General features: G+C 47.6%; 1 protein-coding gene and 1 long non-coding RNA gene across 7 annotated transcripts in view; one reads left to right on the top strand and one right to left on the bottom strand.

Annotated features, from left to right (window-relative positions):
* Positions 1-7,088: 7,088 nt before the first annotated feature.
* Positions 7,089-10,268, bottom strand: LOC132506400 (uncharacterized). Its single transcript, XR_009535821.1, has 3 exons — positions 10,204-10,268; positions 7,407-7,509; positions 7,089-7,163 (listed from the first exon to the last, which is right to left on the bottom strand). It is a non-coding gene; the product is annotated as an uncharacterized LOC132506400 (long non-coding RNA).
* A 5,171-nt stretch (positions 10,269-15,439) lies between these two features.
* CUX1 (cut like homeobox 1) overlaps positions 15,440-25,995 on the top strand; it is a 375,241-nt gene continuing 364,685 nt past the window's right edge. For 2 of the 6 annotated variants that reach the window (XM_060125028.1, XM_060125026.1), the window contains exon 1: positions 16,664-17,290. In XM_060125028.1, the coding sequence (XP_059981011.1) occupies positions 16,961-17,290 (330 nt within the window). In that variant the 5' untranslated portion in view covers positions 16,664-16,960. Of the gene's footprint in view, positions 15,707-16,663; positions 17,291-25,995 lie in introns of those variants that run through there. The other 4 variants (XM_060125027.1, XM_060125030.1, XM_060125029.1 and 1 more) reach the window with 4 other exon arrangements.

Here is a 25,995-nt window from a genome sequence, read left to right as displayed (position 1 = left end):
CACTGGACCATCAGGGAAGTCCCGGCATTTCCAAGAGTCTATAATTCTTAGCTGCCCTTTCCACTCTGTGTGCGGCCAGAAACAGGAATCAAACCATCCCACCCTTTGAGTACATTTTCTGAGTATCTCCTCTCTTAATCCTAAATGCCTTCAGATCAAAACTGCAAAGGACCATTGCATTTCTCAGCCCCAGCAAGAGAAAGTGTTGTTGAATAAGATGGCCACTGGTGCCTTCTCTCATTCGACACATCATTATTGACAGAGCCAGGCCCTGGGGACAAAACAGGGAGAGGAAGGAAGACAGACCTTGTCCCTGTCTCACCTGAGGTTAACAGAAAAGATAAGCAAATCAGGGATGCTTTAAAAGGCTGGTATTATGCATACTGAGAACAGGGGGTAAAAATGAACCCAATCCTAATTGAATTCCACATTGCTGAGTCGAATTTGTTTTCTTTATTCATTTTCATTCACTTAAATATAAATTAAATTTATATTTTGAAATTCCTGCTGTATCAGTCAGGGGTCTAGCGGGGAAACAGAATCAAACGCAGATGATTCAAGGGAAGTGAAGAAGGGACTAGGTATGACGTGTGGGCAAAATTAAGGGAGCCAACTAAGGGTGTTGAGGCCGTCCCCTGCGTCCCCCGCCATCAGCAGTAACAGTAAAAGCAGGAAGCGGTTACTACCCCGAGGCCTGGGCAAGGGGACTTGGCCATGGGGGCCTGATGGAAGCCAGAGTTGTGGGAGGATGCTCAAATTCCAGAGGCAGAGTGGGAGTGGGGAAGCAAAGTCCCAGCTACTCCTTCCTCCAGTCTCCACCCTCCAACCTCCTACAAAGCAGCCACCTCCATTAGCCCAACCCAATGGGAAACCAGAGTGGAAGGGAAACTACAAGAGTGTCCTCCCTGGGGCTCAGGTATGGAATTCAAGGGCAGACAGTGGCTGCAGGGGTGGAGGAGGTTCACAAGAATAACTGTAAACTTTGCAAGCATTGGAAGGGGGCTCCTCAGGGAAAGAGGCGAAGGTGTCCAGGGCGAAAGCATTCCACGGGAGAATGTTGCTGCGATGGCAGATTTGTTGATAAAGGAAGAGTCTTAGCACAGAAGGAAAAGGAAAGTTAGGCTAGTCGGTTAATCCGGGCTCGGGTGCGTGATTTAGTCTCAAGATGGGAGAAATGGGAGGGCGGAGTAGGCGACCGTGGTGGTTCCTCCCTGGCCTGTCTGTATTGATCAACTAAACCGATAACCGCCAGCTGTCTCCATCCCTTTGTGCCGTGAATTCACAGCCATAATGTGTGTGCATCTGGCCCTTCACGAGAGTTCATGGAGGCTGAGTAACGTCTGGAGGGAGGAAAAAAAAAAAAAGACTGCGTGTGGCAATATGATCCCCAGCAATGGACAGCTGGTGATAGAGGGGCTTTCAATCTTTTTTTTCTGTCTCGGGCTGAGCAGCTAAGTCTGGTGTTTAGCTGTATTTTGTATTGATTTCCAAAATGACAAAGAAAATTTCCAGAGCTGTCAAACACGAGACATTTGTGAAATGAAGTGGCGTTTCATTGCGATTTCGGCTTTCCTCCTCGTCTATTATGGATATTTCATCAGCAATTAGTCAGAAACTTTTGAAGCTAGCTTTGGAGTTTGTCGTTGAGGGCTTTCATGTCAATTTCCTGTAAAACACAAGAAACATCACTGCTATAAATAAAGCACAAGGCTCAGCACGGAGGGAGAGAATGCAATGCAGAAAGGCAAAGATAATTTCCCAGTATATGCAATTATGAAAAATAGAATAACAAAGTAGGCAATGTTTCAAATTAAGTTCCTAAATGTACATTTCATTTAAGTTTAATAAAATATCACTTAGATTGCAGTAATACCATTTAATTATTAAAAATCCTATCCAACCAGATTAATAACTGTGTAAAAGATGCTCGTCTAAATTCTATATTTCCCCTCCGTTCAGCAGTCCCTCATGATGAAGACTATCCCTCATTTCAGAAAGAATTCTCTTCGGTCCCTCAAAGACCTGCTGAGAACTCATTTTTAACACTGTAAATTATTTACATCGGAATCTTGGAAACACAAAGCAAACTAGGGCAGTTGTCATGGATGCGTCATTTTAAGTTTATTTTTCACCTACTATATCTTCTTGGGCTCAGGCCAATTTTAAAGAAACATCATTCACAATGGTCTACAACTAGCTTGTGCTGGTACACGAGCTAGGTATCTTCCCAGAGAGTGGACATCTCTTATTACTCTTTGCAACAAGTCCCTGAGGCAAGTATTATTGCCCCCATTTTATAGACAGGAAAAGAGAGGCTTGAGGATGTCACAGCCAGTAAGCAGCCTGATCTGACCCCACGTGTCCCGCCTCACCATTTTCTGCTTTCTCCATGAAAACACACTGCTAGGGCAACTTGTAATAATTACCTACTCTAATTCTCAGCATCGTTGTTCACATCAAATTCCATTGCCATATTCCATTGATCTGGCTTTTGTTGGCTCAGTAGCAACCTTAACGCCTGATAACAGGAGTGGGGCCGACCCCCTTCCATGAGATGCTGTCTGAGTGTCTCTAAATTGATGGTTTTATTAACCAGTGACACGCCATGGAAATTCAGTCTCACAGGGTAAGAGTTTGGGGACCTGGCAACCAGACAGGATGTGCTGGGGGAAGTTTCTGTCTACGTTTAAAATATGTTTTTGAAGTTTCTCCTGTCCTTTTGTGGTTGCTTTCTACTTGATGGTTATTGTAATCTCGGCCTCGGGGCACTAAGCAATCAGACCTCAGTTCCTCGATGGGATCTATGTTGGGTGGGAAGGCTGTGTTTATTCCACAGAATCCATTGCTTCTTTCATTGAGTTTGGGCTTCAGAGCCTTTGGACTCAGGGAGAAGCTTCAGGGATTCGCTCAACCTCAGCACCGTGCTGGCAAGTCAGGGTGATGAGGTCAGTGGCTCAAGAGTAGAGGCCCAGAGTCTGAGAAAGGCAAGACCATTACCCATGGTTATAGCAGAGCCCAGAATTTGAAAGGTTGTATGTGTGCGTGTGGCCACGGGGGCGTGGGGGTGGGAGAGGGGATGGTGGGAAATGACATATGGTCCCTCCTGCTTTGTGAACTGGGGGACAAGGAGACAGGGCCTTCCACTCCCAGTACTATTTACTCTTCCAGAACTTACAAGACATTGAAGGAACCTTGATCCACAGACCCCTGGCCAGGGGTCTCATTCACTACCTCCAGGGACAAATGTGACTCACCGTGGGCCCTTACTATATGACTCGAGGACAAAATAACAATTGTTAATTTCAGGTCCTCCAAGAAGGGGTGCTGTCACTTCCAGCTGCGGGTCATTATTTGTGAGTATTTAGGGGGACCAGGGGCACATAAGAGCACCTGCTTTTCCTTTTTTAAAAAATATACTTTATGGGCTTCCCTGGTGGCGCAGTGGCTGGGAGTCCGTCTGCCAATGCAGGGGGCGCGGGTTCATGCCCCGGTCCGGGAAAATCCCACATGCCGCGGAGCGGCTGGGCCCATGGGCCGTGGCCGCTGGGCCTGCGTGTCCGGAGCCTGTGCTCCGCAACAGGAGAGGACACAGCAGTGAGAGGCCAGCGTACCGCCAAAAAAAAAAAAAAAAAAAAAAAAAAAAAATATATATATATATATATATATACTTTATTTTTTAGAACAGTTTTATTTTAATTTTTTGGCCGTGTGACACGGCTTGCGGGATCTCAGTTCCCTGACCAGGGATTGAACCCGGGCCCACGGCAGTGAAAGCGCCGAGTCCTAACCTCTGGACTGCCAGGGAATTCCCTAGAACGGTTTAGATGTGCAGAAATATTGAGCAGATAACGCAGAGAATTTCCATATTAGGATCCCCATCAACATCTCGTGTTAGTACGGTACATTTGTTACAATTAATGACCCGTATTGATGTGCTATTATTAACTAAAGTCCACAGTTTACATTAGGGTTCATTCTTTTTAAAAAAATTCATTATTTATTTATATATTTAAAAATTTTTATTGAAATATAGTTGATTTACAGTGTGTGTTAGTTTTAGGTGTACAGCAAAGTGATTCAGTTATGTGTGTGTGTATATATATACAGTATATTATTTTTTCACTTTCTCTTCCCTTATAGGTTATTAAAAGATATTGAGTACAGTTCCCTGTGCTATACAGTAGGTCCTTGTTGGTTACCTATTTTATATATAGTAGTGTGTATATTTTAATCCCAAACTCCTAATTAGAGATTAGGACTCCCTCCCCCACCCTAGGGTTCACTCTTTGTTATATATTCTTTGGGTTTTGAGAAATGCATAAGGGTAGGTATCCACCATTGCAGCATCATACAGAATACTTTCCCCGCCCTAAAACTGCAGTGTTGTGGACCCATTCCTCAGGCAGTTTGATCATCCTGAAATTTAGCAGAAACCATACTCCTGGAACAAGAACGTATGGACCAGTGTTATCCTCCGATGGGCTGTGAACATTCTATGACGTGGAGCTGGGCTGGTGAACAAACACTGTGATAGCTATGGAAAGAGTTAGAGACAGAAAAGTAAAAAACGGTTATTGAGGGATAGTGAGGCCAAAAATCCCTTCTGGAGTGAGGAATAAGGTGGAGGAAGCCTAAAACTTCACTGAGGGATGTCCATGCCCACCTCTAATGCTTCCGGTGTATTAACTCTTTAATCTTACAAGGTAGGTGCAATAATTATTCTCTTTCGCAGATAAGGAGGTACAGGCAGGGAGTTTAAGCAGCGTAAGTCCAAGGAAACAGATTTTCCTGTTTAGGAACTAGGATTTGAATTCAGGCAGCCCGGTATCAGGGAATGTGCTCTTAACCTCCATCGTTAGGCGGAAGTTTGCTACATCACTTCCTCTCAACTTCACCCCAGCCCTATGGGATGGGTCAGTTATGATTCAGATATTCCAGGTGAGGACAGAGAGGCTCAGAGAGGTTAGGTAAGCAGCTCGAAGCCACCCAGCTACAAAGCTGCAGAGCCTAGGGTTTGCACACAGGTCTGTCCCATCTGAAGTCCACGCCCGTGACCTTCTCTGCCCCTTGGCCCGGTCTCCTCTGAGAAGGAGGGTGGGTGAGGATTTCGCTCTTCTGCTTCTCTGAATAGTGGTCGATGCAATTGTTCCAGGGAGCTCGAGGGAGGCAGTTTTTAAGAGAAGCAGCGACAGGAAATTTGGTCTATTGTTTGAAACAAGAGGTGCAAACAAGTCTCCTCTTTGAAGTGCTGAATACCAAATTCTGCTGGGAATGGAAAGGCGAGAAGCTACAAGATTCCTGAGCAGGTGTCAAATGCGCACGGCGGAGGGCAGGAGGGGAAGAGGCGGCCCTCGGAGAAACTGGGGCAGGATTTGTTTGAAGGGAACGTCTTAAATAGATCAGGCTACAGAGGACAGAAACAGGGGGCCAGGGATCATTCTTTAGTTTCCTACGGGAGCCCGTTTTTGAAGGAAAACATAGCATCCAAATGTGGGGATAGGAGGCGACCGGCTCAACAGTAAAATGCAGAGCGGTTGCAACAGAAAACAAAACCAAACCTGCCACCTGGTCCGACTCGGTTGGTAATAAAATGCTATCGGATGAACGGAGCTTGTGTAAACGAATCCCACCTCCCACTCACGAGTCAGCATTAAATTTTGGAACGAGAGAGGGGAAGATACCGAACTTGGGATTACTTGCAATCACTTTACTAAACTGCATGCCTTCCACTCTGATAGTGTATCCATGACCCCACCCTCCCAGCCAGACGCATAGCCAGAAAGGGATTGTTAATCAGATACTTCCCCCGACAGTCCATTAGACCAGACTCCCCTAAGGTGAAGAAGTCAGAACCCCGGGCAGTTAGCAAAGAGATTCCCAGCGATGACTAGGGAAACACACCCGTCGCCAGCCGCTTAGATTGCCAAACATCCTGTCTTCCTGGACTTAAGAGGGACTTTTGACTCTGCCATTGTCTCTCATTTGCAATCGATGTCTCATTCAAGACCAAGGTCGGGTGATCAATCTTTATTATAGATGCCCTGGACCAGGGTGTCTGGAGCCTCCACCGCGGCAGAGAAATATGTCTGGAGACGACAGCTCCGCCGAGAAGGATTACTCGCCAGCAGGCTGCTGCAAGGTAAGATGGAGGGATCCCTCCTGGGCAGGTAATACTCTGGACTTCCTGAAGGCGTGAAAGAGAGGCGACCTGTCCGAAGACCCAGGTAAGCTCTGACCAGGTTGGGGCTCAGGTGTGACGGAGCAGCTGCAGGTGAGCCTATGGCGGTGCAGAAAGCCCAGATTTGACTCACCAGTGAGCAGGTCACATTGGAGAAGTCTCTTCATCTCTCCGAGCCTCAGTCTTCTTATATGTAAAAGGGGAATAAGGCTTCCTGCCTTGCAAACCTGCTTCGAGGATCAGAGATAAAGGTGTGTAAAGCGCAGGACAGAGGGCAGATGCTGGATGGATAATAATTGTTGTTATCAGGTGGTTTTACAAATAGAGATAACTCTTCCAGGCATGTGCCTTTCAACCTGGCCTTTCCACCCTCAGGACATCAGCAGATAATAGGATGTCCTGCATTGGCTCTATCCCCAGCCCCCTTCCAAGAGTTTCCATAAATATGTTTTATTTGGGGGAGGTCAGACCTGAGAAGTCCCCAGAGGGGAAAGATGTCCAAGGGAGGTGCATGGCTAAGGCAGAACGGGGCTGGGTGCCTCGGATCTAGGTGTCTCAGGAGCCGTATCTATGAGCTATGGCAACGCACCTGCGTGTGTTTGGGTTTTCAGGGCCTTTACCTCCATCAGATATTATTTTCTTATCCCATCAAATAACCTATAAGATGGAACCAGTTACATGTGTTTAAAGTCTTTTCAGCCAGATTTTAGACTCTCACCAGGGCAGGAGCTACTGCATTTCATGTGGCTTTATGTACAACCCCCCCACCACCACCTTGCCATCCCACCTGCTCCCCTAGTGCACATGCCCATGTACACACACACACACACACACACACACACACACACACACACACACACCCCATACCAGCCTGATACAGACTTCAGGAGCAACTGCAGATTTGAATTGACTTTATTTCACGTTGCATTTGGGAAAGCAGGAAACTTGGCTTCTCTGTTGGTGGTTGTGGTCTCAGCCCTGATTTCTGAAATGAAAGATCCCAGGTAAACAGGCCTGGAAGCAGAATATTAGGATAGCCCTCCCCAAGGTCAGACCTATGAAAGATTTTATTCTGGTAATGAGGGCTTACATTGCCAAAACAAAGAAGGCTGAAGGATTACAGTGCGCTGTGGCATGAAGAATGTAAGTCAGGAAAGTGAAAGGGGTTTAATAACCAGCAATGACATGGCACAGGATGGGAAGGCCATGAGGAGAGTTCCCCTCTCACTCCGAGATTTCTTCTCGTGGTGCTCAGCTGTCCAACGGAGAAGGAGTAGGGAACTCCCTCAGGCTCCAGACCCGGCACACAGTAGGCCCTCAATAAATATTTGCTGGAGGAATAAATAAATAAACACATCAGTTGCTTCAGAAAGACATTTGGGAGGGTGCAGCTGAGATCATGACATTAAGAGGTGATCAGAAAATTGAACAGGTGCTTGAAAGCCTGACTGAGAAATTCAACCTCTCCGTCAAACAACTTTTTGGTGCTCTGAACCTCAGTTTGCTCTTCTGTAAAATGGTATTAAGATATAAGCAGGAGTGCAGAGAAACAAAGTTAGGGTAGGTGGATATAATGCAGTTGAATGAGATTAAATAATAACAGCTGACTTTTATTGGGCGCTTAGTGTATGCAGGTAGAGCTCAAAGCATCTTCTGTGGATTTTCTCGTTGACGTCTCCTGCACATAATGAAGCATGCGCTTCTGCTGTGGAAACTGAGACTACGCAAGGTTAGACATCACGCTCAAAGTCAAAGCGCTTTTCACCAGAATTTCAGTCCATGTCTGACCCTGTGGTTATGTGCTTCAATGCAAACTGCTTCTCCTTAGCTCTGCTGTTGAGATGCTGGCTCGACTGATAGGACAAGGGTCTTTTTTGACGTGGTGAGTTGGAAATGGGAGCTCAGTAGGAATGGGTCATTCGCAGCAACTGCACGTCACTTGGCATCACCACAGCTCGTCATCCACAGTGGAGGACTCCCACTTCCCTCTTCCAAGATGCCACCAGCATCTTCCCATTTGGCCAGCCTTTAAGATCCCAGCCTGCTCTCCACCTCCTGGGCTCCCAGCTGAACAGCCCACGCACCATTTCCCTTCTTTGTATGAGTTTAGTCTGTGCTGCATTGTGCCTGCTTTTCCTGACCCCAAATACCCTCCATCCTTCTTTCCAGCTCTTACATCCTGCCCTGTCCAGCACCCCATCATTTCCGAAATCTTTCGCTCATCTAAACTGAGAATGAATCTCAGTTCATTGCTCACATCCAAGCTAATGCTATGGCATGTATCAGCCTTTTATCAGTTCCTTTCCTGGATATTGTTTGTCTTCTGCTTAAGTTGAATCATTGTTCCTCACCCCACCCACACGTTATTGCTCTATTCCCCCCAAAACTGTAAGCTTCTAAGGGCAGAGACCTTTTCCACTGTTTCTGTGTTTCTTTATAGTGTCTGACAGAGTGCTTTACTCAACGGATAGTGATTGGTGATTGGACAGTGGACATCCCAGCATTCCTGGTTACATCCTTATCTGCTCCCCAACCCCCAAACCTTTTTAAAGAACACAGAATCCTGCACAGCCAGTTTGGCATGTGGCCTCATATCTGACTTCAATTTCTCTCAAACACCTTTGTCTTTTTGGCATCTGGCCTCATATCTGACTTCAGTTTCTCTCAAACACCTTTTGTCTTTCCTGCTGTGGAAACAGACTTCGCAAGGTTAGACATCGTGCTCAAGGTCAAAGTGCTTTTCTCCAGAATTTCAGCCCACGTCCGACCCTGTGGTTATATGCGTCAATAAAACCGCTTCACCTTAGCTCTGCCGTTTAGATGCTGCCTGGACAGATAGGGCAAGGGTCTTTTTTGACTTGGTGAATTGGGAATGGGAGCTCAGTGGGAATGGGTCATTTGCAGGAATTGCAGGTCACTTGGCATTACCACGGCTCATCATCCAAAATTGTGGACTTCAATTAGCATTAATAGAATAACACTTCGCACCTTTATAGGATCTTTCCTTAGACTCAAAAGCATTTTACAAGGAAACATAAATGATTTCCATTTCACAGACAGGAAACCCGAGGCAAAATCAAACAGTGGCTCAGTGGCAAAATTAGGACATGATTTTTCTCTTTGTTTTCAATTGTCTACGTAATCACTAGATCATGCTATCCCTTCTAGGTTAGAGTTAAATTACTGTTGAAAGACACGACATACCAAGCTTTTCACCAGCCTTACTTTAAATAATATTTGCTCTTTTCCTGCATTATAAAAGTAGCATATGCTCATGTAGAAATTATATAAAATACAGAAATATTAAAGTAGATAACACTTACCCATAAATTCATTGTCCAGAGACACCTACTGTTCTTTTGGTATCCTACGTGTCTGTGGAACACGTTATTCTTTGTGACTGAGCTCACCATATATCCTGTTTTCCTTTTAAGTACTAAACATTTCTCCATGTCACTATGTATTTTACTAAACATAATTTTTAATGGCTACACACTTTCGTCATTTATTTAATCATTTCGGTACTGTTGGACTTTTATGTTGTCCCATTTCGTTGTTTTTGGTTTGTTTGTTTTGTTACCAGAAATACTTCTGGGATGAAAGTATTTGCATTTTATTCTTTTCTTTAACATATATGCTTTCCAGATTGTGTGTGTGTATGTGTGTGTGTGTGTGAGTGAGAGAGCATTTTAATAAGAAAAAATTATTGCTAGATTAGAGGCCCACTTTCCTGGCTTCTCCCTTCTATCTCACACACAAACAAAATTTTGACATCCTAGGAGATTCTGCTAGCTACTTAAACCTCTAAAGATATCCTAATACAGATTCTCAAAGCTGACACTAGATCAAATATTTACTGTGAATGAAGCTTGAGGGAATGAAAAAAGTTTTGTACTCCCCGCTAGATAGATCAGCTTCCCTCTTTTCCATAGGAACAAGCTTTCAAAATCTTACAAACCACACTTACCCGGGAAAAATATAATATACGGTCTGACAGTGCTTATGACAAAAGAAAATCTAATTACATTTCGTGAAAACAAGTCTTCATTCAACTCCAACTGTACAACTGCAGAGATGTGTCATCAAGGATCTTGGGGAGAAACAGAACAATATTTTGCTTCATGTCATGAATACAATTAAAAAAAAACAAAACTGTGGTGTCCCTGCCCTATATGTCCTGGCACCAGGGACATAGTTGTGTGTTTAAAATATTGGATGGCAAACATATCATAAGAACAATATTAATAATGAAAGGTCAATATAAATAGAATGCATAGGGGTCATATCTCCCAGGAGGAAAGAAAAGGAACTAATATATGGTCTTAGCACAGAACTTGAACTTGCATTAAACAAGATAATAATAATATTTATATAGTCCTTTACATACTTCAAGCCTTTCATGCTATGATGATGTACACTCTTAATTCCTAGTGGTTCAGCAATGTCATCAGTGAGAGTCATATAGGATGGTATTTATTTCAATAGCATACAGGAAATATGTAATATGACACGTATGTGGGCCTCTCATGAGGAGGAAGAAGTAAAAAGGGGAAAATGAGATGTGATATTCTAATAAACTCTAAATTTCGAGAAAGTTTATATTAGAATATAAGTTTGGTAACAAAGAGACTGGGGCAGGGGGCTGTGTGGCCGGTGAGATGGGGTATGGGCGCTTGTGGGGTGATGAGAAGCCCTGGGTCGCTGTTAGGGGTTTGGAAGTCCCAAGGTAGTGAGCCCTTGAGTCCATTAAGCTAGATGTATTTTCCAAGCGTAAGACGGAGCTCTGTCTGAAAGATCCAACTGCGAGCTTTTTTGTTTAAGACACGCAGAGAACAGAACGTAATCGTTAGAGGTGTGGAAAGACACCTAGAGCTAGTGGCACTGACATATGCTGTCCAGAAGTGGAAAGCAGACTTAAATGGTGGGCCAGAAATTAAGTCTTTGAAGATTCCAAAAAGGGTCTTGGAACTGAGCGACGCTGTCACCAGAGAGAGGCTGAGGGGGTTGGTGAATAGGAGAGTCTATTGTTTAGAAATCATTATAGTTTGTTCTTACAAGTTTGGCGGGTTCTTGGTACAATTATACAACTACACATACATTTGGCATATAGAGATGAATTATGTATTCTGCATGTAATTACATGTAGCAAAATGTGTACTTTTATTTGGTGGGTATTTACATAGTACAGGGAATCGTGTACTCAGAAATAATTAGCATAAAGTATTATTCAAAAAACAAAACAAAAGTTGTTTGGTTTTCTTGAGCTTCAGAAAAAAAAAGAATCTGGAATCTTCCTTTCATTTATTCCAATAGTCCATGCCAAATTGTCCTGGAAGGCCATCGCCAAAGACAAAAGGAAGACACTGTAATTTCCCTCTGTTGTTCATCATCTTTTGATTTAAGGAAAAGGCCTTTTCAAATTTAAAGTGTCTCAATACTTCTGTCTGGCCTTAGATATTCCTAAATTTAAAACATTTTCAAATTCAGTCAACTTGATTGAATACCTAGATATAAATTTTCAGCTTCTATATTTGTAAAACTGAGACTCTTGTATGACTCATTAGGAGTATGAATAATTTTTTTACCATGCATCAAAAAGTAGCCATGTCTTTATGTTTATCTGTGAATAAGTTATGAAGGAAACATTTAGCATTATATATTGTCTCTGGTTATCTGACATATTTCTTGTTGGAAACAATTCAAAACCAGTTCTAATTTGGATGCAAAAATATTCAGAAAGTGAATTAAGGTTTTAGAGCTGAATCTCTTTTGAGTTTTCTTTTTAAGCATATCACATAGGACAGAAGATTTCTGAATTTTTTCATTATTCTTGGCGTTGGCTTAAAAACTCTATTCTCCAACTTTTTCTGGAGATAAAGTTTCTAAGTGAAACTTAATTTTATGAGTTCATTATAAATAAGATCTTAGAACATAGAGACTCTTTTGTGAGGGATAAAGAGGATGGCTTTTTTTATAATGCCCTAATTGTAAGACATTTTTCAGTTTGGAAGAAATTCTTGATGGTTAATTCCTTCAAGGAATTAGGTTAACTATATCAGAACGATTACTAAATTAGAATCTTTAGGAAACAGGGTAATATATTTTCCTTTCTTCGGGCTATCAAAGGAGGACCAATTTAGTAATAATCAACCCATATGGCATTTTAGAGAATTTGCCAATTTTCACCTTAATTGATTTAATCAACTATATGTAGCTGTTGGGAGACAGGAGGGTCCACCAACGCCAGGAGGGCAGGAAAGTGTGAACTTCTGAAAGTGCTTTACAGTGTTCTGTAAGTTACATTCATTAGTATTATCACATCCCCATTATAGGCAAAATAAAATGGGTCAGAAAAGAAATTTAGGCATTCTGGATGCATATTTATTTGTCTGATCTGGTGCGAAACTGTAATTATTTAAAGGGTTCAGGAACAAACATCATTTTGGTCAGTCTTCCCATCTGATTACTTGGGGCTTGATTTTTGAAAGATTGGGATGGTGAATTAGTCATATACTTGGGAACTGTGAGCTTTCTTTCCCTAAAGGGAGAGCCAGAACATCAGTGTCTCTGGGTTGTTTTTCTTGTGCTTCATTCTAAGTAATATTGTTTTCAAGTCAAGACACTTCTCATTTCCTGGGCCAGTTATCTTACTAACCTGCCTCTGTCTCACACTTCACTCTGGGTTCTTATAGCCATTATTCCATTGTCTTTGTAGACGCTAATAGAGATCTAGGTCCTAAAACCTTTCCATTTTCTGAATATTTTATACAGTACACAGCTTGTATAGATCCACTATATTTGGATGTCAGCAGGTCCTCCTGATCTACCAAGGGGAGGCTGAAAGTCAGTATAAAAAGAAAGAAAGAAAAAGAAAGAAAGGAAGAAAATAGCCTTTTGAAATAGATATAATTTGTTCTTATTCTATGTCTATACTCAAGAAAAAGATAATGTACTTTAACAAGTTTTTTTAGGTCTCTGCTGATTCTTTCAGGCAGCTAAGGGAATTTTTGATCAGTGATTTATCTGAAGTGCTTTTCCTTTAAAATAGTAACATTTTGTGGTGCTGGTAAAGTTATTCTAAACCCTTTTCCCCCTGTAGAGAGCAATTAGCCTTGTATATGTCAAAACTTTGGTAGAAGAAATCTAAACTTTATTTAAATAGAGCTTAACATTTGGGCCATTCAACGTAGTGCTTTTTCGACTAAGTCCAGTTAGCATGTAAATAACGTAAGTATAACCTGAAATGTAACAAGGGTATTTAATACTCATCCAAATTTATTTCTGAAATATTGCCGTGGATTCAGAATCCTGAATTCCAACCAGATGTATTTCTGGAGTATTACACAGGTCATATATATTTCACTTTTTTTTTGGTTCAAACCCTGGGGATCGACACGATAATTAGATTGAGAACATCTGCACCAAATCCAAACCATTTCCCTGATCCTTCCTTGAGCCTTCCCCACGGGAGGGTTTTTTTTTTTTTTTTTAAGCCCTTGCACATTTTATTTGTCTAGGTACCTTTCGGGCAATTCCGAGGTCTCACCTGCCTGCCACTGCACAAATAGGAGGGGAAGGCAGACGTACCCTTAAGTGTGGGAGCGGGAGGAATCTTTACATGTGGCATTTCGTCGGGACGGGAATCGCTAGAGGTGGCACTGCTGTTTCCCGCTAGGGGCCTGGCTTTGGGACAGGGCGTGGCCAAGCGCGGGGCGCGCGGGTGGGCACGTGCGCTGGGACCAGAGGACGCGAGTGTCGGGGCGCCGCTGCCCTCTACCGGGCGGCGCGGTCAGAGCTGCAGCGCGGTCGCTAGCCGCCTGCGCGCGCGGGCTCGGGCGCCCCACGCCGAGCCGGCCCTAGGCGTCCCGAGGTCGGGAGTGCCCTGCTTGGCGCGGCGTCACTGCATCTGGGGCCAAGGCTCCCGGCGCCCGCCCGCTCCCACCCACCTGCTTCCTGCCCTTGCTGCGGCTCAAAGCTGCCGCCAGGACGCCCAGGGAACCCCCCTAAAGACCTCGGGAGTCGCGCGTTGTCGAAACTGAGGCTCCTGGTCGCCAGTGGCAGACCTGGGGGCAAGTGTGTTCTCCAAATCTCGGGGACTTTCACTTCCAGTCCCTTCATTCAAAAATGTTGAGTTCACTCCAACGATCAACGCTAAACCCTCGAACTCAGTTGAAATGCAATTATATCCCACTTACATGTTTTATGTTCCTTACAGATTTTATTTACATATAATTTTCGAGATTGAGGAATGTGGGTATTTGTTTTAACTAATTACACGTTAAAAGAAGGGCGGGAGAGTAAAAGTACAGTATTCCTACTGGAAACTCAAGTGTGTTATAATCAATTAAAGATGACCATAAAACGCGTACTTCTTGCCAGGTTTCTTCGAAGAAAGAAATCAAAAGAGAATTGACTTTGGGGTTTATATTTTAGCATTCCTGTAAACTAGGGACCATGCTTTTTGTTATGAGCGTACCCACACTTTCCAAGTTTTTGCACCCAAACCGATGTGTCTGAACTACAGGAAGTTTCTAAGGCTGTTCCGCTTAAGCGGTGCGGGGGGATACAGAACTGGGCTCCAAGACTTTTCCTGTCGTGGCCTAAGCTGGCGCAGCTCCGGCGGACAGGGGCCATCGGGACCCCCGGCCACCAGGGGCGCGGTGCGGCGCGGGGACCGCGCGGCCACTGTGCGGGACATTAACGTGTGCAGCGACACGGGGGTCAGGGCTGCTTTCCCCCGGCTCCAGTGCCCCCAACATGAAACGCCGTTCGTGTCTGGCTCGGTCTCTGAATCCGGCTGGGTCGCAGGGAGAGGGTGTGCGGCAGCCGACCGCCAGAGCGCCTCACACCAGCGCCGCAGCCGTGGGCCGGGTCCACGCGGGGTCGGGGCTCGGGCAGGTGGTCGCGGCGGCTCCGCGCGCTCGGCGCCCTGCCGGAGGGCGAGTGAAAGCGGCGCGGGGCCGGTGCCCTTCCCAAACGGCCGCCCGCTCCCAACAGAGGGCCCAGAAGGGGCTGCGCTGCGTCGCCGCCCGAGACCGCGACCCCCGGCGCCCGAAAACCGCCCCAGGTGAGCCGGGCCCGGGGCCTCCTGCGGGGGCCCGGGGCGCCCTTCCCGTCGCCCTCCAGCGCCCCCTCGGGGCCGGGGAGGCGGCCGCCGCCCGCAGGGGCCGGGGGCTCGGGTGGGGCGGGGGTCGCGGGCCTGGCGGCGGGCGCGGGGGGAGGGGGCAGGGGCCGCGCACGCGAGGCCCGGCGGCCGCCGCCGCGCCCTCGGGCTCCGACTCCGGCTCCGGCTCGGGCTCGCCATGGCTGCGGCGGCGCCGTGAGGAGGAGTCCGCGTCCTCCGTGGCGGCGGCGGCGGCCGGCTCCAGGCCGGGTTTTGGCGCCGCCCGCCTGCTGCCTCCTGGCGGCTCCTGAACTCCAGCCCCCTCTCTATCAGCCTCTCACTCCGTCTCAATATGTCTCAAGATGGCGGCCAATGTGGGATCGATGTTTCAATATTGGAAGCGCTTTGATTTACAGCAGCTGCAGGTCAGCCTTCTCCTCGCTCGGCCTCTCGCCCGGGGGTGGGGGCTGCGGGCGGTCGCGGCCTCCCCCGGGGCTCCGGGCTGCCCGGCCGCCGGGGGGCCGCGGCGGAGGGGAGGAGGGGGGTGCCGGGGAAAGCGGGGCCGAGTCGGGGATAAGTCCCTCTCGCTCCCCGGCCCCCATTGATAACTCGCTTGATCAGAAATTGATCCTCTTTGTTCAATTCATCGATCAGCCCAAGATGGCGCCGGGAGCCGCCGCCGCCACCGCTGCCCCCGGTGTCGGCCCCCACCCCGGGCGCCCCCCCGGCCCTGCGCCGCCGCCGCCACCGCCGCCGCCGCCGCCGCGGGACCGGGGAGGGGGCGGCCCCGGCGGTCCGCGGGGTGCGCGCGCGAGCGGGGAGCGGGCGGCGGGCGGCGGCGGCGGGCGCTGCGCCGGGAGGGGGCTGCGGCCCGGCGGCGGCGCCCGGCCGCGCGCCCCGCGCCCCCTGCCCGCCGTATTCCCGGGGAAAGTTTGTGGGGAGTTGCTGTGGGGGTGAAGCGCCTGCCTCTCCAGGAGGAGCAGCCGCCGCCACTGCCGCCGGCGCGGCGGAGCTGGGGCTGGTGGCGCTGTGGTGCCGCCGGCTCGGGGGAGGGTCAGAGCGGCCACCGGCGGCGGCGGCGGCGGCGCGGCCGGGCTCCGGCCAGGCGGGCGGGCGGCCGGGCGGGCGTCCGCGCTACCCGGCCGGCCCGGGCCCCGGCCGCGGCCCCCAGCCGCGGCCCCCGGCTGTCAGCGGGCGGGGACCGCGCCGCCGCTCCCCCGCCAGGCGTGGGGCGCCCAGCGCGGACCCCGGGGTTTGTTTACGTCCGGGCGAGTGCCCGGGGGCCACCCGCAGACCCCGCAGCCGCCCCGCTCTTTTGTGTGCCTGCAGGAGCGGCGCGGAGCCGGCCCCTCCGCGGCCGGGAACCCCGGTAGGGGCGCTTGGGGAAACTTGCTGGGGGCGGCGGGCGCCGCGCACGCGGAGCCCGGGTGTCGGGTGTCCCGGGGGCGCGGGTACGGGCGCCGGAGGAGGGCTGCAACTTTCCCCGAACGCAGGCCCGGCTCTGCGCCCGGTTGCGCGGTCTGTCCGGGCCGGGGGCGCTTGCTCCCCGGCGCCTGTCCGGGCGGTCCTCTCCCCGCGCCCAGGGGCTCCCGCGGACCCCAGTAAATATCCCACGCCCCCGCTTCTCTCTGATCCTCTCCTCCGAGGCCCTGTCCTCCCAGCAGGGCCCGCGGGGGGCAATGGACCGCGCGGCGGGTCCGCTTCGAAATGCCTACTCCGATCGGGTTCTCGAAACCAAAGCCCCCGGGGCCTCGCTGGACTGTGGTATACCGGGCCGTGGACCACGCGCCGAGCCCCGGGCGCCGAGGGGGCATCGTGCTGGGGCTCCACATCCGGCGCCCGAGCCGCAGGCGTGCCCAGGGGGCGCGTTCCTGCCTGCCAACCCCCACCCAGGGGAGCGGCGCGCCCTCGGGGTCCGCCCGGGACCTGCCAGCTCCGCGCTCGCGGCGCCGGGACGGCCCCGGGACTCTGCCAGGTGGATGTTGTGCGTAGCCGGAGCCAAGTTGAAGGTGAGCGGCGTGTGGGCCAGAAACTCCGCGAGCGCTGGCGGTGGTGTTGGGGGGGTGTCTGCGTCTTAGAGACCCTGGGCGGCCTGGCGCTCCGGGGCGGGGGTGTGGGCCCTCGGCGTCCCGGGGGGGACGGCTGTTGCTCCCAACTCAAAGGTGTGCTTGAAGGTAAACTTGGCCTAACTTTCCTAACCCGGAGGACTGGTGATAGTGACCTACAGTACTTTTAGGAGGAAAGCAAATGAACTCCAGATGCGGGCTTGTATGAAGTGAAGCGGATTGGATTAAAATGTATATAAACGGAGTATGACAACTTTAATTGTGTGTGCTTGTTTTCTGCTCTGCCTACGTAAGAGCGGTAAAGCAGACTCATAGTCGTTATGAAATTTCTTCAGATTTCTCACTTAACTAGCAAGAAGACTATGTGAAATATGTATTTCCGATAAGATTAAAACTTAAAGGAGTTCGTGTTTATTGACTAAAATAGATTACTCCAGAGTGTCTATTGTGTAAATTAGATTCCTGAATGTAATGAACACAGCTGAATGGCATTTTTGATAAATTGGTCTACCCTGTTTTAGTAAAAATAGCTCCCTTTTACCATAATTTAATTCCTGAGCTTACTGTAAAACCCGTTGTGGAGTTTTAGGAGACAAACCTTAATTTTTTTTTTTTCTTGTCTTCCTAAACGTGACATTCTAGCTTAACACCAATGCGGTTTCTTCTTTAAGCATCCTGGCAAAACTGCCTGGGAGGTGGATTTGGTTTCTAGGGAGTTATTATATGAACTCGTTGACCCCGTTCCCCCCCACCTTGGTGATTAGCTAGTTCTTCAGGGTAGCATGGTTAACTGTGTAACTTTACTGAAAAGTTTCCCTATCAGTTCATGTGAATGCACTTTCAGATGTTCATCTTGAATCTTAAAAATTCTTTGAGCATCGTTTTTTTTACTGAGCAGCCATTGGCTTTTGGTGATAGATAAGGATTTGGCCTTCGATGATTTCCTATTGCCGCTTCATCGCCTGTTTGAAAACCTTCAGTTGCCTGTGGAACGCCCAAGTTCCAGGAGAAGGCTAAACTAGTTCTTTCTCTGGGCCCTGAAGAGGCCTTTTGAAATGATATCTAGTTTAGCGTCACCTCTATTCTCAGACAGTAAGTGAGCCAGTGGGACTGCAGTTTGAGAAGAGAGAATTCATTAGTTTCAGACTCTTCTCATCTTTCCAGAGCCCCTTACACCGAGATCGGGTTGCCTGCAGAGCCCAGCGAGGGTTGTGGTAAAGAGGCTGGGTCTCGGAGGGTCCAGGTGAGTTGAGGCAATTGTGCCCCTGGCCACAATGCGGGGAGCCCCTGGCCACAATGCGGGGAGCCGGGGCAGAGTTCCGGGCCCTCTGCTCGGTCTGACTTGAAGCTGCCTTGGGCTGTGCAGTGAGTGCCCAGGAAGAGAGTTTCTGAAGACTGAGCTCTATTTTGTTTCCTTTTTAGTCCCAAAGTCTTGTTGGTATGGGAATTTCAGTGATCTGGCCTTGTTAAGACTAGTTGGACAAGTTTTTATCCTATCCCAGACTTGTAAAAACCAGGATTTTTTTTTTTTAATAAGAAAACCACTATTGTATAAATTTGTCTTTTAAATACACGTTTGGAAAGAGGACACTTTCTAAAATGAGCTCATGTAACTCTGTATGTTAGGGTAGCTTTTTGCCAGTGCCTGGCTAGGGCGTTCGTTATTCCTCCGTGGTGACTAGCCTTTCCCTTTAAGGAACCTCTGCAAAAGTAACCTTTAAATGTTTTCCTCTTTTTCAAAATAAGAAAACAATTTCATTTTTGCTGCAAGTCCATTTTCTGGTTGCTTTTATTTTGTTTTCTCCTGTTAAGGAAGTGTGTATGTTACCAGCCCTCCAGAACTCTTCCCTCTAGGAAGTATATTATTTTGATTAAAATATGTATCTCATCTAGGACCCTTTATAAAATAATGAGTAAACAAATGGAGGGGTTCCACACAACTGCTGTTTTTGTTTTCTTGGTTCTCTTAATATCATTGTCTTTGAGATTGAGTGTGGGAAGGGGGTCATTATCAGTTGATTAAAGTTTTTTTTTTCTTTTTCTTTTATACAAAACTATGTGTAGGGTTTTTTTTTGGGTTTTTGTTTTGCCTTTTTTTTTTTTTTTAAAGGTGTAAGTCAGTGAAGGGGTTGAGTTACACAGCACCTCCTGGGCAGTTGGGTCCATAGGGGCCCTCTTCTGCTTCCCCAATTTCACCCATCTCCTGCCAGTAGTTAGTGACATGAAACGGACAGATTGCTAGTCCCCTCAGGAATGACTCTCTCCTAATCCACTGAGCTAACCTTAAAATTAAAAATACTGTCTGGTGAGCTGATGGAGCCCAAGACCTTTAGTGGCTGTTGAAGAAGTTCTCTGCCCTGTTGTATGCAATTCAGACGAACCCACTAGGGTTCATGCGGGGCCGGGGGGGGGGTGGTGTGGAGGGGGGGATGTCCCTGTGCAGAAGCACCAGGCTGTGCTTGGAGACCCTCCACTCCGAGTCTACCTGGAGCAGTCAGCAGTCTAAACTGCTCCTGAGGCTGTGCTCATATTCTGTGTCTTAGGAGAGAAAACAGGGCTCCAAGTATAAAATCCATGTGCCTTTCAGCTCCTTTATAAAAGCACAAGGAACATCCTCAGTGAAAGGAAGGAAGGACAAATTTGTTAGAGGAAAAGTTGTACATTTTTAAAAAGAGAAATTCATCGTGTGAAAAATCCTGCAGAGCTAAGCCAGATTCCTACCTGTGCTTCCGTCTTTTTCAGGTCGCACGTTTGGCTTCATGTAAGTGTCACATATTTAAAAGACAGGTATATCTGATGGACTGTAACATAAATGCTGACTAAAAGTTACTATAAACATTAAATATACAGGATCATATATTTTTAGAAATTATTTAAAAACCTATTTAACGTATTATACATACATTATATATATATAGTAGCTTTCCCTATGAAAGTTCTGATTTTTACAAGTAATTGTCAAAGATAGAAATTCGTGTATTTCATCCTGTTGTTTTGTCTGAAGCTCTGCATTATGGCTGCAGAGAGATAGTTTTGGTTTCAGCTGAAATTCCCCTGCCTCTGATTGTCTAAACCAGACCCTTAATCTTATTTTAACATACTTAAAATGTTCAGAAAACCCGGAAGAATTGTTTTGTATAAGTAGCAAGTGAATGTGGTTTAAACACTCAAGCAGTTCTGGTATCTAATTGGAAACAGGTGGAATTCTTGGAATCCTGTGTTTGAATCTTATTATAGCAGAGCACAGAGACACTCCTTACTTATGGCCATTCATTTTGTTGAAGCTGTTTGAAATGGGGCTCTGTGACCTATCCCTGTGCCCCACTGCTGTTTACCTGATGTTCAGCTGTGCTGGGCGTTTTAGGGACGGGATACCTGTGTGTGCTTGGACACCCAAGAGAACTGTGCATGTGTGGATCACGGAGTGAAAGGGGAACTTTAATGGCATAATTAGACGAGCGATTTAATATCTGTATTATATAACTAATAGAGCAAAGAAATTTGTGATTTCTGATTTAATAAGCATTTGTTGACATGAGCATTTGGGTACCTTTTCTTATACCCTGATAAACATTTCAAATTCAGAAAGAAATTACTTTCCCTAAGTACATTTAGAGATGTAACCTTAAATAGCAACCAAACCAGACCAAACCAAACACCAGGTTAGGAGGATATTTCAGTAAAATGTTCACGGTGGGGCCCTCTGAATTATCTCAGTCATTCTTCCTATTCTACTTTTCAAAGCCAGCTAATAGCCTTGGTTTTGCTTTATGTTTAAGAACCAAGTTTCGGTTGGTGTTTAGGTGCTGATTTGTGTCGAGCTGTCGGTTCTCACAGTCTTGGATTTGCTGAGCTGTAATCAGTCCTGCTTTTCGGCTCTCCTCTGAGAACGCTGGTAGAGGAGAACGGTCTTTGGCTGGGCAGGAGGTGTTCCTGCAGGGACTTACCTGGGATTGACGGGGTACCTGTGGCATAGCCTTCATTTGTACCATGGCTTGAAGCTGCTTTGAAGCACCTGGGCTAAGCACCTGGGATAATGTACCTGTGACTTAAAAAGTCTGTGCGCTACCCTGTTCATATAATGTGACATAGTTTGAAGGCGAACAGCTCTTCCTGAAAGACGTCTGATTTGTTGCAAACCCCATCAAGAACCTTTCCTTTGAAAAGTAAACAACTTTCTAATAAAAATAATTCTAATTCTTGCTGTAATTAAATTCTGATACGATGATGTTAGTGTGCAAAATAAATGTTGTCAGTTTCTTCATTTGAATCTGAAGGCCTTTCCTTAGGCAGGAGGCCCCGGGCAGGCAGCAGAATTTTTGTGTTTATTAGAGCCCTGGGCCTGGGGCAGCCGGGGAAGTTCTTCAAATGTATGATTGGTGGGATCCCTACGCAGAGGTTCCCCCCCCCCATTCTCAGGAACACCATGGGACAGGTGACCGGAAAGGAGCGGGGTTGGGAGTGTTCAGTCCTTCCAAGAATTTATCCAACACTGCAGAGCCACTGGAAGAATAGGTAGGAGGTGCACGTGAAACTGACTAGATTCTGCTTCCTTCTTTGAGGCACTTGTGAAGTTGGGAACACCAGCTATGTGGTCCACCCCTTTTATAAAACACAAGAGGCCACAGCAGGGCCTACCCAGTCTTGCTTGTGGCCGACTCACTCAGCTGACAGTTGAAATCCTGGATGCTTTTGACTGTGATTTGTGAAGTTAATGTCGGGAGAAATTACCAGAACTCTCTCTGAAGCTTGTGCTCTCTTAGCATTACCCTGGGTATACCAGCATGCGGCCGTTTTCTTAGACATCTTTCTCTTTGACTGTGTTTATCAAATAAGTTAAAGGAGTTAACACTTCTTTAAAAAGTTATGCATAGTTGTGTGGTGTCTTGAGTTTGGTTAAGGGAAAAACAGATTGACAAATTAGCTCTTTCTTAAGTGAACATTGCGAAATTGTGAGAAATAGAATGCCATTCTTACTGTCATTAAAATTTTATTTGGGTGTTGACAGCTTTTTGCCAAATGTAAGGCGTTCAGATCCTGTCCACCCAGCTGTAAAAAACAAAAAACCCAACCAGCTCAAAAGCTTCTTTCCAATTTCCCCCAAAAAGCAAGATGGTCTTTCTTAATCACCAGGTCTCTTCCCCTAATAAATTGTTAACATTTTATTTTCTAACATAGTTTTATATTTTTAAGACCCAAAAGAATATGAACTCATTTTAGGCATCTTGGTTCAGTTGTTATTTTGGACCTGCAAGGGTCTTTGGTTTATTGCCACCTTCCCTTGGATTTTTAGAGGAGAAATTGCTGTTTAGATCAAAATAATTTGATGTAAAGCTAGTAAGTGACACCAAAGGTAAATCCTTGTCTTGAAGAGCTGGAAGATGCAAATAGAAGCAAGGCCGGTGAGCTGCTGGCAAAGGAAGGGCCGCTTCGGAGCCGCGCTCAGCCTGGGTGCTGCCAGCCGAGTGCCTGCTGCCACCCTGCTTGCCACTTCTTGTCCCTCTCTGAGCTCCCGCCCTGCCAAGCCTGTCCCCTCCTTCGTGTGACAACTGTTGTTGTTGTTGTTGTTTTAAAAGTATTTGTGGAGCTCCATTATTTTGAGATTCTTGGAAGAAAGATACTATGTAAATGAAAATTAAAAATAAAATTCTTGCTGGAGGGGATTATACATTCAATTTTTTGATTAGGTTTGGAAAAGATTTTTTTTCTCCTTACCCTGAAAGTAAGAACATTCGGTTGCTCCTGTCACCGTTTTTGCTTCATTCTGAAAGGTGTGGCAGATAATGGTGAAACGCATCCTTTATTTTCTGTTTTTCACCATGATAGTTGCCCTAGAACTTGAACCCATGCAGTTCTGTGTACAGTGAATTCTTTGTTTCACATTGTTCTACTGTGCCCAGCTGCCCATAGGACACAAACCTTTTAAAGGGGAAAAAATTTTGGGTCATCACCGTGCAGAAGTTACAGCTAAAATACATAGACCTGCAAATAAAATTCCACCTTCCCTTACCGTTCACATAGGAAGAGGTGGTGTAAGTTGTACGTTTTTGAAACAGAAAGCTGTGAGAATCAGAGGGTTCATGTAAACCAGTGTAGAAACCTCAGTTTACTGGAATCGCTTTGTTTCACTTGTACCTCGACTCGTTTACATAACACAGTGCGCTGTCACACCCGTCAGCCAAGTCGGAGACAGGTCAGGTTCAGAGTCATGCTTCTCCACAGGCATGTGTGGGACCCAGCAGCCAGACGGGAAGCCCAGGCTGCTGCCAAAGCGCCCTGTCCAGGTGACGTGGTCTGCCAGGGACCTCAGGGGCAAGCGCAGAGGACCAGTGAGGCGGCCAGGGCCTGGCGAGCACTTACCTTGGAGAGCATGGCAGGAAGTTGTCACCTGGAGCCGACCATCCCTGGGGGTTGGGGGAGGGGGAGGGACGCATGCTCTTCCCCCCATGGTTCCTCAACCCTGGCACCCCAATTTGTCAGCATTGGTATGGGATTGGAAGAGGAAGGATATTGCCAGTTACGGTTGAATGTCATCGTCGGGAGGAGTAAGAAGTGGTTTGTGGTGATTGTTTCACGTTGCTCTGTGTTGGTATGTAATTATGCTGTCATGTTAAGACACACTGATACTTTAATAAATCTTGTGTGTGCGTGTGCGCGCGCAGTTAGTTTTGAAGGCTGCTTGTATGTGAGAGCCAAAGCTTCCTAACTACAAGAGCTGAGCGTAGCCTTTACTTGTTTGAAAATTGTCTGAAACGGGTCGCGATCCATTATGTATGTGGCTGCCAGATGAATCTTCCCAAATCATTGATTTCATCATGTCATTCCTCTCCTTAAAGACCCACAGTGGCTCAGGTTGGCACAGAATGGCGGCCACATTCCTTAGGAGGCAGAGTTCCTGACGGCTGTCTCCACCCCGCCTAACCCTCCCCCCGCCCCCTCCCCGCTTAGGAGGATCCCAGATCCCCGGTCCACTGGGGAAACTCCTCCCTCTGCACATCTGAGTCTGTAGCCTAGTTTATGCACTTCTTCTTCATTTTCACCAACGCCAAGGGAGCCCCTGTGTGCCAGGCACTGTGATGCAGGATGAGAGAGCCGCGGCTCCCCACTGGAAGAGCGGGCAGCCTGCTATGGGCAGAGGTGCGCCGGGTGGCTGCGAGGCAGCCGTCACGGAGCATGCGCGTGGAGCGGTGGAGGGCTGCAGAGGATGGGCGTCCAGAGCCGGGTGGAGTGGGCAGGGGAAGCGCCCAGAGGCCGGTAAAGCTTGAGCCGAGTTCTGTGCACCTGGGGAAGCGCGGGAGAGCGTGTGCCAGCAGAGCAGTTGGGGCGTGGCCGGTGGTCGCTGAGCTCTGGCGGGCCCCTTTGCTGTTTCTCATGGCGCCCACACAGCACCCACTGAGCTTCCCAGGCACGCACCCGCTGTTCACTCTGCCCTCTGCTGTGGCACCCACCGCAATTCTTGGCACCCAGCGAGTCCTGCTGCACGAGAACTGAGGGCGTCTTTTAGGGAGCAGTCCTGTGTATTTCTGATCTGGGACTCACTCAGCTAGTTAGTTTAAGAATGCAAACGGAATTCTCAGGATTGTGAAAGGTAGGCAGGGTATATTAAAATGGCTGTGTTTTGAAAGCTACTGATAGATACACCCTGATAGAACATGTATTTCTTTTTTTATTCCCGTTTATTAAACTCCTTCTTTGCAAAGTGACATATACGTTGGTTAAAATATACATAATTGTACTTGTGGCACATAACACAAAAAATTCACGTTTTTAAAAATAGAATCGGGCAGAACAATTCTTTGACAGAGATTTATTCTCTGACTCTGCTCGCAGCCTGAATGGGAGGAAACTTCCCCATATGAATGGGGAAAGTTGGTATTGCCACGGTCAGGACTCCACCAATGCAAGAGAAAGCGAGTAGCAAGAAACACGAAGGCTTGGGGGTCAGCGCTGGAGAAACGTCTCAGGCGTGCTCGGCCCCCAGAAGCTGTCCCGTGGGCCTGGGCAAAGGCTCCCGAGCAGCTCGTTTCACAGCAGTGGCCTTCGTAGCCTGCATGCTTTCTCTGCTTCTTCATTTACAAAGAAAGTACCTAGGGTATTTTTGTAGGGGTGACGTCAGTGTCTGGCTGCATCAGCATTTGCATGGATTTGGGGAAGTGAGGGCTGCCAGGACCTCACCAAGGGGGGGCGCTGAGAGGAGCCACCGTCCCTGGGGTCCAGCCTGGGTGGCTGATGAGGGGGGCACGGCCTGGTGTCCAGAGGGACGGGGAGGAGGCAGGGGAGGAGGCAGTGGAAGAAGACACGCTCCTTTGTTGGGCTTTGTGGGTTTTGGGGGGAGTGGCGGGAATTCAGGGGCTGAGCCCTGGGAAAAAGGAGGGGTGAAGTGCAGTGGAGAGGTTTTGATGTTGAGTCTCCAAGGTGGGTTGAAGCCTGTGGAGGATTTGTTTGCGTTTTGGTTGGTGCTTGAGAGTTGGCCATCATTTGCGGTGGGGAGGGCTGAAGGATTAATCTGGTCCCCCCGCTCCCACCTTGTGTCTTAACTTCCCCATTTCTGGAGCTGGGATTGCAGTGTTGCTTCAGGAAAAGGCAGAGAAGAGAAGGAAAGCATTGGATTCCTCTTATTGTAGCTGGTTTTATGTCCACTAGTGACA

Source organism: Lagenorhynchus albirostris, chromosome 15, assembly GCF_949774975.1.
Source record: "Lagenorhynchus albirostris chromosome 15, mLagAlb1.1, whole genome shotgun sequence".
Taxonomy (NCBI): Eukaryota; Metazoa; Chordata; class Mammalia; order Artiodactyla; family Delphinidae; genus Lagenorhynchus; species Lagenorhynchus albirostris.
This window is presented reverse-complemented; position numbering and strand designations above follow the sequence as displayed.